Genomic DNA, 13,101 nt, shown 5'->3' with positions numbered 1-13,101 from the left:
TGCCCAAGACGGTAATGCCAGCCATCAAGGGATGTGCGAGTTGAGGTGAGTGCAGTTGGAGAGGAAGACAATGGTGGAGGCAATGCGTAGAGACCTTCACTACTCGGACCGGACAGAATGGTGGACTTGGTTCTCCAATCCTTCACAAAGAAACAAGAAGGATGAAATCCGAAATAAACATCATTATCAGTAGCAAAACGATGCACAGAGAGTAATGGTTTTTTGATTGAAGGAACATGAAGTACATCAGATAAAAGTAATTGACGATCAGAAGCAGGAGAATTAAGAGAACCATAACCAACATGAGAAATAGTAATGCCCTTACCGTTCCCAACCTGTAAAGTATCCGAACCTGTATAGGGGTCATAAGAAGACATGGATTGTACATCTGGGGTCACGTGATGAGTTGCTCCAGTGTCCGGGTACCAAGTGAGATGGGACGTGGGTGGGTAAGATGGAGTGGGTAGTAATGGTGGTTGGGAAGGGGAAGGATACTGAAAGGGGGAATGGGGACGGTAGGCTTGCTGATTAGGGTTTCTAGGCTTGGAGTAACATTGGGCCGTGTCATGTGTATCACGGTTACACCAGTGACACCACTGCCGATTGCCATAGGACCTCGTGCCACCAAGGCTGAAACGCCCATGGCCCCCAAGGCCATGGGTTTGTGACCCACCCCCACGAGCAGAACGTGAGTCCTAGGTAGGAGAAGGTCGTTGAACATTGTTGGCAAATGGCGAAGTTGCAGACTTTGGCGAGTCAGTGATGGATAACTTTGATAGTCTGGAGCCTTAGAGAAACTCATGACTTAACAACATTGCGTGTAAATTATCATATGTAATTGGTGTGGTGCGGGTGAGCAGTGAAGAGACAATATCAGAGAATTCCTGTTTTAAGCCATGAAAAACATGCATGTTGAATGCACTGGGTCAAAAAGGCTGCCCAGCCGCACTCAACTCTTCAGAGATTGATTTGGCAGGACTGAGAAAGGCCGAGATAGATTCATCGACCTACTGTTGGAGATCCTGCATAGCCATGGTCAGGGGCATTAGCCGACTCTCAGATGGAGAAGAGTAGGCGGTGTGGAGAGAGTCCCAGATTTCCTTGCTGCTGCACTTGCTGAGAACTTGGGGAAACACTTCTTCAGACAGAGATGCTATGAGAAGATTGTGTATCAGGGAATCCTGGCGGCACCATTGGAGAGCACCATCAGAGTCCGAGGGACAAGGGTGAGTGCCATCCACATAGCCAAATAATCCTTGGCCATCGAGGAATGGTTCGAGTTGTGTGTGCCAAAATAAATAATTTGTTGAGGTCAATTTCACAGAGATGTAGTGATGCGCATGGTGAAGGGAGGGCGCAGCAATGGTGGTGGAAGAAATAACAGGCAAAGTGCTGCCAGAGGAGGTGTCATCAATGGTGCCGTCGTTTGGCATGGTGATAGTTGTGTAGAGAGTAAAGAATGATCAAAGAAAAAAAGAAAAAGAAAAATGGACACTCGTGTGAGCTTACTTGGCTCTGATTACCATGTTGTGATGGTAAGTATGATTTGTATTCATGAATTCAATAGAGATTACAAGAGAGATATATATAATGGACGCTCGTGTGAGCTTACTTGGCTCTGATTACCATGTTGTGATGGTAAGTATGATTTGTATTCATGAATTCAATAGAGATTACAAGAGAGATATATATAATGTACAAGGTAACCCAATAGTGTTGGGATTCTATGAAAAGATATACATGTGATAATAGAGGAATGATATATTTCACATAAGATAATGATGGAAGGTTCTTATTATTGCATGTGGTGAATACTGTGCAGAGATATGATCACATATGGAAACTGAGGATACCCAATATAGCGCGTTACTGGAATGGTAACGGCTATATTGATCAATACTCCCCATCCTCTAAATCCTTTTTGGCCTCTTCCTCATTCTCCTCCTCCAGGTGTATGACACTATTAATAATGGGGGAAACAATTCCCTGAGATTCCAATATTCTGCCTATAGGACGCCAATGGGTGAGTGGCTCAAAAGGGCCAGCCGGACGGCCTGGAGGAGCACCATTTAAAATATTCACCGATTGACTTCCACCCTTAGCCACATGAACAGTAGCATGCAGGTCAATTTTCTCACCGTTACCTGGGAGGGAAACCACTTTCTGAGCTTCTAACGTCTTATTCATATTTCCCAAGTCAGACCTTAATCTTGCAAAAACTTGAGTTTCGGCTATCAACGTGCTCGACTCCTTTCGAAGTTTTCCAACGGCCTCATGTCCCTCTGTAGCACCAGCATCAATACCACAGCTATTCGCCATAATGTTACCAACCATGATTTGAGTGATATTCAGGCGATAAGCATCTGTGCAAGGTCATTTTCTGTAATTTAGCTTAATTCTGATCCATGGATTATGGAGATTTTGTTCTTCTTCTTCTTTTCCATATGTACTACTCCATGAATTTTAAATAAATGACCCCCTTCCCCTCACTGAGGAGAGTTGGAGGTGTTTGCACACAAAAATAAATAAATAAAAATAAAAATAAAAAATAAAAAATAAAAATAAAAAATTTCAAATCCATAAACACTCCTTATCTCATGAAAGATTCAACATGATCTTTTTTCGTTTGTATCGGTATCCATTTTATGGGAGATGAAGGTGAGAACGAGGAGGCTTGGATGCTGGTAGGATGGGCTTTTATACTCCACACTCTACCAAGTGCGCAAGAAACTTGTTCTCATTCAACATGATCTTTATTATACAATTAATCAAATGAATTTTTAATTTATGTTTTACAAACATATGTCAGAATTCCGAAAATACAAAATTGTAACAACAACCAACAACGTGGCGAGATTAGAAACTTCTCCTTTCATTATTGATTAGTTAATGCTTGTGTACAGTTTTAACCTTGCGGGAATTAACAGCCCGACATGATTTTCTAATTTCTCCTTGCCTTCCTGTAAGGACCTCTATGGATCCCATCTTGACCATTGCTGAACCAAATTGTGCAGGGAAGGTAGTTCCATTGGCTAGCTCCAACACAATGGGCCTAGTCCGACGATCAAGAGCTAGTTCTTCGTCAATTTGAAGAATTCCTCTTTTGATTAAAATCTCCTTATAGAAAGAGTTATCAACTGTGTTTGAACTTCGCAGGTTCTGATCCAGGTTAATGGGGCTGTCGACCGTGGCAGTGAAGGGGCACCTCTTCCTCAATGAAGCAGCTAGGCGACGATCCATGGTTGGATCAGGATTTCCACTGCCTTGGAAATCAAAGAGGCGATCTTGCACGAACGAACAGTGTGTAACACCCACAGTGTGAGCACCTATACCAAGTAGTGTCGATCACTCATAGATTAGCTTTCACATTTCTTTTTGCTTGATAAGTTGAATGAAAAATCGGTTTCAAATCAAGAGATGAATATAGATAGGATCAGATGGAGAATTAGATTTTAAGTACCAAAGAGATGAACCATGTCAAAAATGTTGAGTCCTTTCTGGGCAAAAAATGCCATGGCATCAGATACTGATAACTGAGGACCAGGGATATCGACATTGTCTGCGTTAGAGATGAGACCATCCCTTCTCCCTGTTGGTACATTGTACCTCACTCCTCCAGCCTGCATGTCAAAAAAATGTTATTATATATGTTATGAAGCTCTCACTAGTATAGTTCAAAATCTCGTTTCTTTTCTGTCGAAATTTGGAATATTTCAAGTATTTCGGTCGAATCGAAACGAAATGCAACATCGATTTGAAAATATGCAATATTTCAAAATATTCAGTCATCTCGTTTTGGAAATTTCGGAAATCTCAGTCATTTTGGCATTTTACACCCATAAAGGGCTAAGAAAAACTCAAAAAAATACCATATTTCGACGAAATTTTGTATCTCAGAAATTTCGATGAGACCGAAATATCGAAACGAAACGAGATTTTAAACCTTGCTCACTAATAATGAGAGAGAGAGAGAGAGAGAGAATTAATCAAGGTTACAGTTGGAGAAATTTGAAAAAAGGATGGGTTTTTCGGTTAAGGGACTGCAACTATTAGAATCCAATTAAGGGGGAAATGCCACTTTACAACCTTGTGAAGTTAAGCTTTCATTGATGGTATGTCAAGTGGAAGAAAGATGTGGCGATTCCAACCATTGGATAGACAGTGGATGGTTTAAATAGGCCATTTATCAAGTTTTAAGCTCATTCTAGTATATAATTCCCTATGTATGAGCATACATCTTGATGTATTTCCATACATGCTTACAAATCATAATTTTCACACTCAATAAACTCTATTTGGGTTGAAACTTGACATGTGTGTAGAGAGCCTAAGGGTCAAACCTATCCACAAAATTTGGATTCTTTCGATATCTCACATGACAGATTTTTAAGTTGACCATATAAACTTATCTACTGAGCTAACCAGATATTTTTTACCCCTTTTTAATACAATCTACTGAGCTAACCAGATATTTTTTACCCTTTTTTAATACAATCTAGGGTTAGGAATTTCTAAGCGTGTGCCAAATCTTAATCCCCTTTCATTGTTTAGGGCCATTGTATAATTTACTCTAGGAAGTTATATTGAATTCTGATTTTCTTTTACCCATTAACCATTTAGCGGAAACTTCAAAGAATAATTCTTTACTTTGGGAGGTTTTCTAAGAAACTCTAAACCTCAAATTCTAAATGTAGGAATTAATTTTGATTAATTAATTGGTGTCCCACATGACTTATTACTTGTTGAACAAGTATATCTCAACATAGACTTTGATGTATATTAGATAACCCAATCCTAACTGACTGAAGGGATTAAAGTTCTATTCCTAGTCTAATTAGCCATCCTTGATGGGAGGAGTGTATCATAGTATCTATATAAAGGACTCCAGGTCCTCTCTTTCTCTATGCTAAGTTTCATATCAGTCTATCACTGAGAAACATTTTGGGAGATCAAGAGGGAGAAACCTAGAAGCTCTATTGTTCATATTGTTGCAGAGATATTTCGAAGATGAACATTGCTATGGTTAATCGGAGTTAAGGAATCATCTCACATCATATGATGGTGAACGATATAAATAGATCCCTCTATTTTATGTTTGTGATTCATTAACGCAGAGGCAAGATTCTTATGTATTCATGTGTACAGGGATATTAATCTCACACTAAATGCATATACATATAAAGAAGGAAAAACAAACTTAAAAGTATTAAATTTCCTACCATGTTAACAGAATCTCTGGTTGCAAGGGCTATAATATCAGCACAGGAGACAATCCCAGGGCAAGCTTTTTCTACGGCAGCTTTTGCTTGATCGATGATATTGTATCCTCGGACATTTTGGTTCGTCCCTGAGTTCTTCTCAGTATTGAGGCCGTCTAGGAGTATCGATGCATCACATCCCTTTTAATTCATCCATATAAACATGATATTACCAGTGGGAGATTACAAAATGGAAGAAAAAACCTTATCTATCAAAAGAGAAGAGTCTCTACAAAATTCTCACCTAAAGCTTTAATAATCTGTAGAAAGAAATGTGCTTACCGTGACGAAGCAATCATGGAACTGCAAACGGAGGAGAGCAGCGACGGTTGTTCGGTCCTTGGCGAAATGCGCAGCAACCACCCGTCGAATGATGGCCTCTACATCTGAACGTCCACATTTCCCTTTATAAAATCCTACTTGCAGAGAACCATAAGACAAACCCATGAAGTTCAGTAATATGAAGCTAAGACCAAGAGCCACTGCTCCCAAGATCTTGATCATTTTGGTTGAGAGACTCAATGGATTACAGTGTTAGAAGAAGGTTTTTTCGATAAGGAGTTGAACCATTTAATTGGTTTCTATTTCTAAATCCAAATCTAGCGACCGTTTCTTTTGTGGAAATTAGCTAGAAGTGGAGCGCATGAACATTTTTTCTTTATTATTATTGCCAACATTATACAGGTAGAGTTGGTAGACGTGCACCCCTTGATCCGTCATAGATTACAAACGAAAGCATAGAAGAATAATGCATGAAGATTTGTTTCTATTAATTAGTAATACGTTGGAAGCGGCGAAGCGCATTTCATTTATTAGCCATTGCAGGGTTTTATTTATTGCAATTTGGATCGTCCACGGCTCAGCTGCCCGTCCGGCCTGTGTTGCGTAGACACAGGGTCGCGTGCAAAGATCGCCTTATCCCTGCCCGAGTGCCTTGCCCAAGTGGGGGTAAGGCGGTCTTTGTGCACGGCCCTATATCTGCTTAGCACAGGCAGGACGGGCAGCTGCGCCGTAGACGATCTGCATCCTATTTATTGAATATTTGATGGTATTTCATCTTTTGGTTTGCTTCCTCTATTGATGGCAATGTTGAAGGTGCAGAAGTTAATTAATTATTTTTTTTTGTGATTTTTATTCTTTTTTGTTGTGCAGAAATGATCCCGGATCCTCTCCAACAACATTTAACCACTAGAGTCCATCTCACACCATCCATGGGGTGTGGGGACCACCTATGGGACCACACTTTATAGATGGTGGGAGATCGACTTTGGTGTTTAAATTTCATTGGAGACAATTTAGCTCTCCTCCAGCTGTGGCTGGAGTTGGAGGGTCCAGCCTAGCAAAACAAGGGTGGTTTTGGTCATTTCAAGGTGGGACCCAAGTAGGCCTCCTATGAAATGACCAACCCCCACCCCCCCTATTTTTGGGTGTTTTTGTTGGGCTGGACCCTCCAACTCCCACCACGGCTAGAGGAGAGCCAGATCCCATTGGAGAGGATCTAGATTCGACAGGGATGCCTATACGTCGGTTTTTTTGGTTGAAAGAAAATTTATTTATCAGAAAAGTCATTACAAGCAGTAGCATCTGCATTATAGAGTTGCAAAAGCCATAGATAGGTACTTGGCCAAACTATCAGAGACTCAACCGATAGGGCCGCCCTGGCCAAAGAATCCGCCACATAATTAGAGGATCTTGGAACATAAAAAAAGCAACAAGAAACAAAGGACTGTTGCAGATGGGAGATGCTATAAATTTTGATCTCCAGAGGTGACTTAGAGCATAATTGGTTAGCCAGATTGTAACAATCCGATTCAACCAAAATCCGATTGAACCCGCATGGAGCAGTCCCGATCTAAAAGCATAAGCCTCACCAATAATCGCTGACTCGCACTATATGCCGTAAGAGTAAGCTGAAACAGGAAGGCCAAAATGATTTCAAAAAATAATACCAATACCTCCACGCTTTGACTCACTATTCCAAGCAGCATCACAATTTATTTTAACTACATTAGGAGGAGGAGGAGTCCATGGAGACCTTAACAATTGCTGCGGATTTGAAGGACTGTCCATGATTGGAGGGTGAGTCTTACCCACAGAATTTGTAGCTGCCCAGAATTCTTGATAAGCCTTTTCAGCGACTTTAATAACTTCTTCTGGAGACCAATGGTGTTTCTTGAAGATGAGATCATTGTGGGCTCTCCATATATACCAAAAAATGAAAGATGCCAGGGAAAACCGATTTTGAGCCAGCTTTTTATCCGATTGAAATATGGGATCCCAACATGTAAACCAATCCCTTAAAGTAGGGTTTTCTATTTGAGGAGTTAAATGGGCAAGAGAAGAGCCAAACCACACCGCCCTAGAGAAGGGACAAGAAAGAAAGGTATGACCCACCGATTCCTTATGATGTCCACATCTTAGACATGAAGGGTCTAAACGAATATTTTTGTTCACTAGACCTTCACCTGATGCAATACCATCAGCACAACGCTTTCACAAAAACATCTTAATTTTAGGTAGGGTAGGAGCATTCCAGATCCTTTTCCAATAGGATTCTCTCATCAAATTATACTCTTTATGAGATGATGAAGTGGAAGGCCTGTTGGAAGGCCTGAGAGTTCATATCCATGCGATTATTGAGAAAATGGTACATCGAACGAACAGAAAAGATACCTGATTTGGAACCTCCCCAAACCAATTTATCTGCTTGTGGATAAAGACTAAGTTGAATTTTAAGAATTTCTTGTTTATCGTCAGGTAGGAAGAAAGCATCAAGAAGGTCAACTCTCCAAGTCCTTGTTCTTTGATCAATCAGCACCGAGACTTTTTCCAACTGACAATCAACTGGTTTAATGGAAAGAGCTTTTAAAATTTTTTGAAGTAGGAATCCAGTTATCATTCCATATAGAAATGTCATTTCCATTTCCTACTATCCATAGAAGTCCAAGAGAAAGGCAACTTCGACCTTCTAGGATGCTACGCCATCCCCAAGATGGTTGATGTCCCAACTTAGCCTGCATAAAATCAACATTTGGAAAATAAATACTCTCGATCAATCTTGCCCATGGTGAATTTGGATAAGACCACAGCCGCCAAGCTGTTTTAGCAAGCAAAGCTTGATAATGAAGATGTGGATCTCTGAAGCCAAGTCCTCCCTTTTGTTTAGATTTACAGAGCCGATCCCAAGAAACCCAATGTAATTTGCGAGTATCTATAGAATCCTCCCAAAAGAAATTCGAAGAAGCCTTTTTAATGTCTTTGAGGATAGACTTTGGAACTTTGAAATGAGATCCTACAAAATTTGTCATTGGAAGAACTAAGGATTTAATGAGCACTTCTTTGCCAGCTGTTGAGAGAAGAGATTTTTTCCAGCCTTGTAACTTAGAAAGGGTACGATCCTTGATGTTCTGAAAAAGAATTTTCTTAGAAACACCACATTCAGTCGGTAAGCCCCAATATTTAGAAGGCCCATCTCTATATGGAATTCTCAAGACTCTAGAGAACAATCTTTTGAATTTGTGATGGGCATTTGGGCTGAAAGTGATGCAAGATTTTTTCAAATTGATTTCCTGGCCAGAGGCAGTGCAGTAGAGATCCAGGCAGGATTTCCATGCTAAGATTTCTTTAATATGGGCCCTGCCAAACAAAAGACAATCGTCTACGAATAAAAGATGAGAAATTTGATCTCCTCGATTTTTAACTCTAATTCCTTGAATATCTCCTCTAGCAACCGCCTTAGTGATTATAGAGGAAAGTTCTTGAGCACAAATGATAAAGCTGGCCGGTGAGAGAGGGTCACCTTATCTAATACCACGAGAAGGAGAAATAAGGCCACATTCTGAGCCATTAATCAAGAGACTATAAGAGACCGATTTAATACAGGACATGACAAGGTTAACCCATAGAGCAGAGAAACCCAGAGCAAGAAGCATCTTTTCTATAAAAGTCCAATTCACTCGTGTTGCGTCAAGAAATTGCTCAGCGGTCCTTCGAGTGTTGTAACCTGCAAAAGACCCTGAGTGACAAAGGAGAACCGGTGTGGTTCCGGCCTAGGACTCTCCGATGCCTAAGTTAGATCTCTCTGAGCAAATAAATGAATAGTAGTATTCAAGATGAGTTAAGATGTCCCCTGATGGGATTGAGTACCTTTCCTTTTATAGTAGAGTATGGCGGTGTGGAGAGTCCCGGTTTGATGGCGAGTGAGCCGTAGAGTGGATAGAGACCCTGTGTAGCAGGGCTCTTCTCTGGTTGGTTACCTCCTTGTGGGAGGGAGTATCCCAGTGGTGTTGGGATCCTTAATAGATAGATATCCACATGTGCAGTGATAGCTCCTTTAGTGTTTGAGTATGTCTGGGTGACGTGACTTCTAGGTGGTGGCCTAGAGTCCTGGAGGTGGCGTATGTCTATAGTGATGACTAGATCATAGGCTAGGTGTCTCGACGGGTTACATCCTTGCTCAGACCCTGACCCGAACTCCGAATGTAGGTCTGGAACCCGATGGATCCTGGGTCTTACCCACTAGCAACACGTGGTGCATCGACCCGGTGATCATTTTTGAGGGAGAAACTCTGGTGATGTAATACCTACCGATTCAGAGGCAGCTACCAGACTTGTGTTGCTGTTCCATACACCAATTGATGGACAACCTAAGGTACAACCCCTGCTTAACCAAAATAGGAGTAAATTCATTTTTTTAAATGATTAAATGAGGTTTAAAGGGCCACAAGTTATACAAGGACAATGCCCTAGGCATGACACAGGCCTTAGCGGGACCTCGATACAAAAACAGCAGGGACTTACCTACTGGCCCATCTCTACTGGTCTATTAGATCAACCAGTGGATCGACTAGCACTGTTAAACTGCTCAAAATCCATTCCAGATGCGTGGGGCCCACTATCTCGCACCCCGGGTCACCTCTCCGTACTTAGAATGACCCGTGGAAATATTTCCATAACACTGTGATCGTGTGGGGCCCACTTTGAAGCCATTTGCATAAGAGAATCGGTTTTAAAAATGTGTTTTCATGAAACACATTTGGCTTACAGGCCTTAGTAGCTGGATATATATATATAAAAAAGGTCTCAGCCTAAAAACCTTCCCTGCTAAATTCGGTGGAGAGAAAGAAGAGAAGCAGAAGGAGAGAGAGAAGAGAAGAAGAGGAAAGGAAGAGCTAGAGCCATCCTTGTGCTTGGACCCTTCAAGGTAACTTCAAACCCAGCCCTTTCCCCACTGTTTCTTGCCATTTCTATGGCTGCAACCCTGATCTACTTTCTGTTATGGCTGCACAACCATGTACCCATGAGTTCTTTGATAAAAAAAACTAAACCTTGCTAACCTTTGATGCATGAATCCTGCATGCATAAGAAAATCTGCCATGCTTGGCCTATTATCTATCCTTTTTCATAAAGATTATATGCTGTGCCTACTGATTTCAGACTTAGTTGCTCAATTGTCAAGCCATATAGCATGCTTAGATCATGAGAATAAGTGTTGAACATGCTTATTTTAGATGCATGATGGTATTTGGCTCTGTTCTTTGAAACATAATTATTTTAGCATAGTTATAACCTGCTTTCAGCTATTTTCTTGCATACAAAGCCATGCATGCTGTCCATAATAGCCAAAAAACCCCAAACCCCCATGCATGTTTGAAATTCCACCATGGACATGTTGGTTAGCATGCATGGAACCCAAGTATGTGTCCTAATCATCCATGCCAGCTGTTGATCCAAAGATCTAAGCCAAAACAGCTTAAACATTTAAATTTTTGAATTGAACTTGCACTGGTCCATTGCTACTGGTCCAATGGATGGACCAATACCAATCGACCACTATAGTAATTTGAAACCTGTGCTACCCCAGGCTTATCCTTAGGTCTGTGATGCCTTGTATAGGGTCCCATATGAAATCTCAACTAAAAATAGTGCGCTGCCTCTCTGTTTAGAGCCAATCTGGCATCCTAAGATAGGTCTCGGGCAACCAAACTCATATCTAGTATGGAACTATGACCTAAACCACTGTTAGAACTACCAAAGAGCCATCTAAAACTTCTGGTGTGAACCCCTTCCAATTCTGTGTCTGAAACCCCTACTGGCCCATTGCCACTGGTCCATTAAATGGACCAGTACCAAACAACCATTGCGTCTCAGACCTACCCCAAGGTTTGGAACACTCTTTTTAGAGCCTTTGGTATAAACCCCAATGCAAAACACATCTTTCCAACCCTGTTCCTACACTTGGAGCAATGGGTTGATTTCCACTGGTTTATTGGATAGACTAGTCCAATCAACCAGCACAAAATATGGTTGAGTAACATGACCCTAACCCCTGCAATTACCTAAAATAGTACTTAGAAACCCTTTTGGGTTTAAAAGCTTCAAACCCCTTCTGATTTTGGGCCACAGCAGCCTACTGGTCCATTGCCACTGGTCCATTGGATAGACCAGTGCCAATCGACCACTGCTGCTGACTTGGCAATTCTGTGTCCTGCTTTGGTCTGGGAGTTAGACCAAGATTACCCCTAGTCTCCTGGGGTAATTTAATGTGTATTAATATGATACTTCTAACTTATTTACTTAGGCTTTGATTGTCCGCCCGACAACGCGTACTCGTGTACTCTTGCAGATCAGCAGTCTTTGGATCCGGCAGATTATAGCCAAGGTGAGTGGATATTGGATCATTCTTGTAGGCGTAACCTTGTGAACATATCGAAGATAAAAAAGTTACCTTTATTATTAATATCTGTGTTATATTATTACTTAATTGCCTGGGTTATTGAAATTACAGATGTAACTATGGACTGTGGTTGTGAACAGGTTGATTAAATAATTGATGGATTTAATGCATGCTATGTGAACTGTTAGATTAGATGCCGTATTAGACGGCTTGGAAATAAAAGGCATGGTGAGCCGTAGTATGGGTTGCGGGAGCACCATGTATTTCGTACTGGAAATGAGGTTTGTGGCAGCCCGTAGAATGGGATACGGTCGACACTACTCAACTCATACTGATCATGTAGATCTTGCGCTAGGTAAACATACCCTTATGCTACAGCCCTTCCCAACAGGGGTGCAGGTGTTGGGTGATCATGGCCTCCTGAATGCCGAGGATAGTAGAAGCCGGGTCAGTTTGCCATGGTTAACTTGGGGTCTGCCAAGGGAGGAGTTGGTGCTCACTACTCAGCGCGGATTCCAACCGCAGTGATTGAGGTGGCAATCGAAGATGGAGGAGAAGCGACGGAGGTTGTTGCCCGAGTCATTGCAAGTATCATACACCTAGTGACTTAGTTGTGATGTTAGGTGGACTAGAGTAATAAAATTGAATCCAGCATGTAGATTGATGATTGTGATGGTTGTACCTGCTTGCATGATTTACTATTCATTTACTGGGCTCGGTGGAGCTCATCCCTCGTGGATTGTTTCTTTTAGATGATTTTATAGGTGGACATCCCCCTGAGTGGGAGGATCATTACGGACAATATGGTGATGGTAATCATGAGCATTCTGGTGTGGACCCCTACAGAGGTGATCCCTCTGATGCGGGTGCACAGGATTAGGCTGGAGGAGCTTATCTGATGGCGGCTGTCCTTTCTTTTTGATGTTCATAGAATATTCTTTTGTTGATAGCCGTATGGCACTTTTCTTTTGTATAGCTTACAGATGCTGCTTTCATGTATTTTGTTTTATGATGCTGGGCTATGAAAAGGCCATGTATGTATTTGTTATGAAGTACCGTAGATGCGAGCCTCTACTAAACAATGTAATTATGGTAGTACTATGGGTTGCGAGCTACTATCGAACAATGTACTTTTGGTAGCTCTTTTGTGTATATATAACACTCTAG

The 13,101-nt window shown here is 41.4% G+C and overlaps 1 protein-coding gene across 1 annotated transcript; it reads right to left on the bottom strand.

The window, feature by feature from the left end:
- Positions 1 to 2,886: 2,886 nt before the first annotated feature.
- Positions 2,887 to 5,762, bottom strand: LOC122652521 (peroxidase 60-like). Its single transcript, XM_043846289.1, has 4 exons — positions 5,541 to 5,762; positions 5,220 to 5,399; positions 3,461 to 3,620; positions 2,887 to 3,326 (listed from the first exon to the last, which is right to left on the bottom strand). Exons 1-4 carry the CDS (start codon positions 5,760 to 5,762, stop codon positions 2,887 to 2,889), a joined length of 1,002 nt encoding a protein of 333 aa, XP_043702224.1.
- Positions 5,763 to 13,101: the final 7,339 nt, after the last annotated feature.

The sequence above is a fragment of the Telopea speciosissima genome, chromosome 1, assembly GCF_018873765.1.
Source record: "Telopea speciosissima isolate NSW1024214 ecotype Mountain lineage chromosome 1, Tspe_v1, whole genome shotgun sequence".
NCBI classification, from domain to species: domain Eukaryota; kingdom Viridiplantae; phylum Streptophyta; class Magnoliopsida; order Proteales; family Proteaceae; genus Telopea; species Telopea speciosissima.
This window is presented reverse-complemented; position numbering and strand designations above follow the sequence as displayed.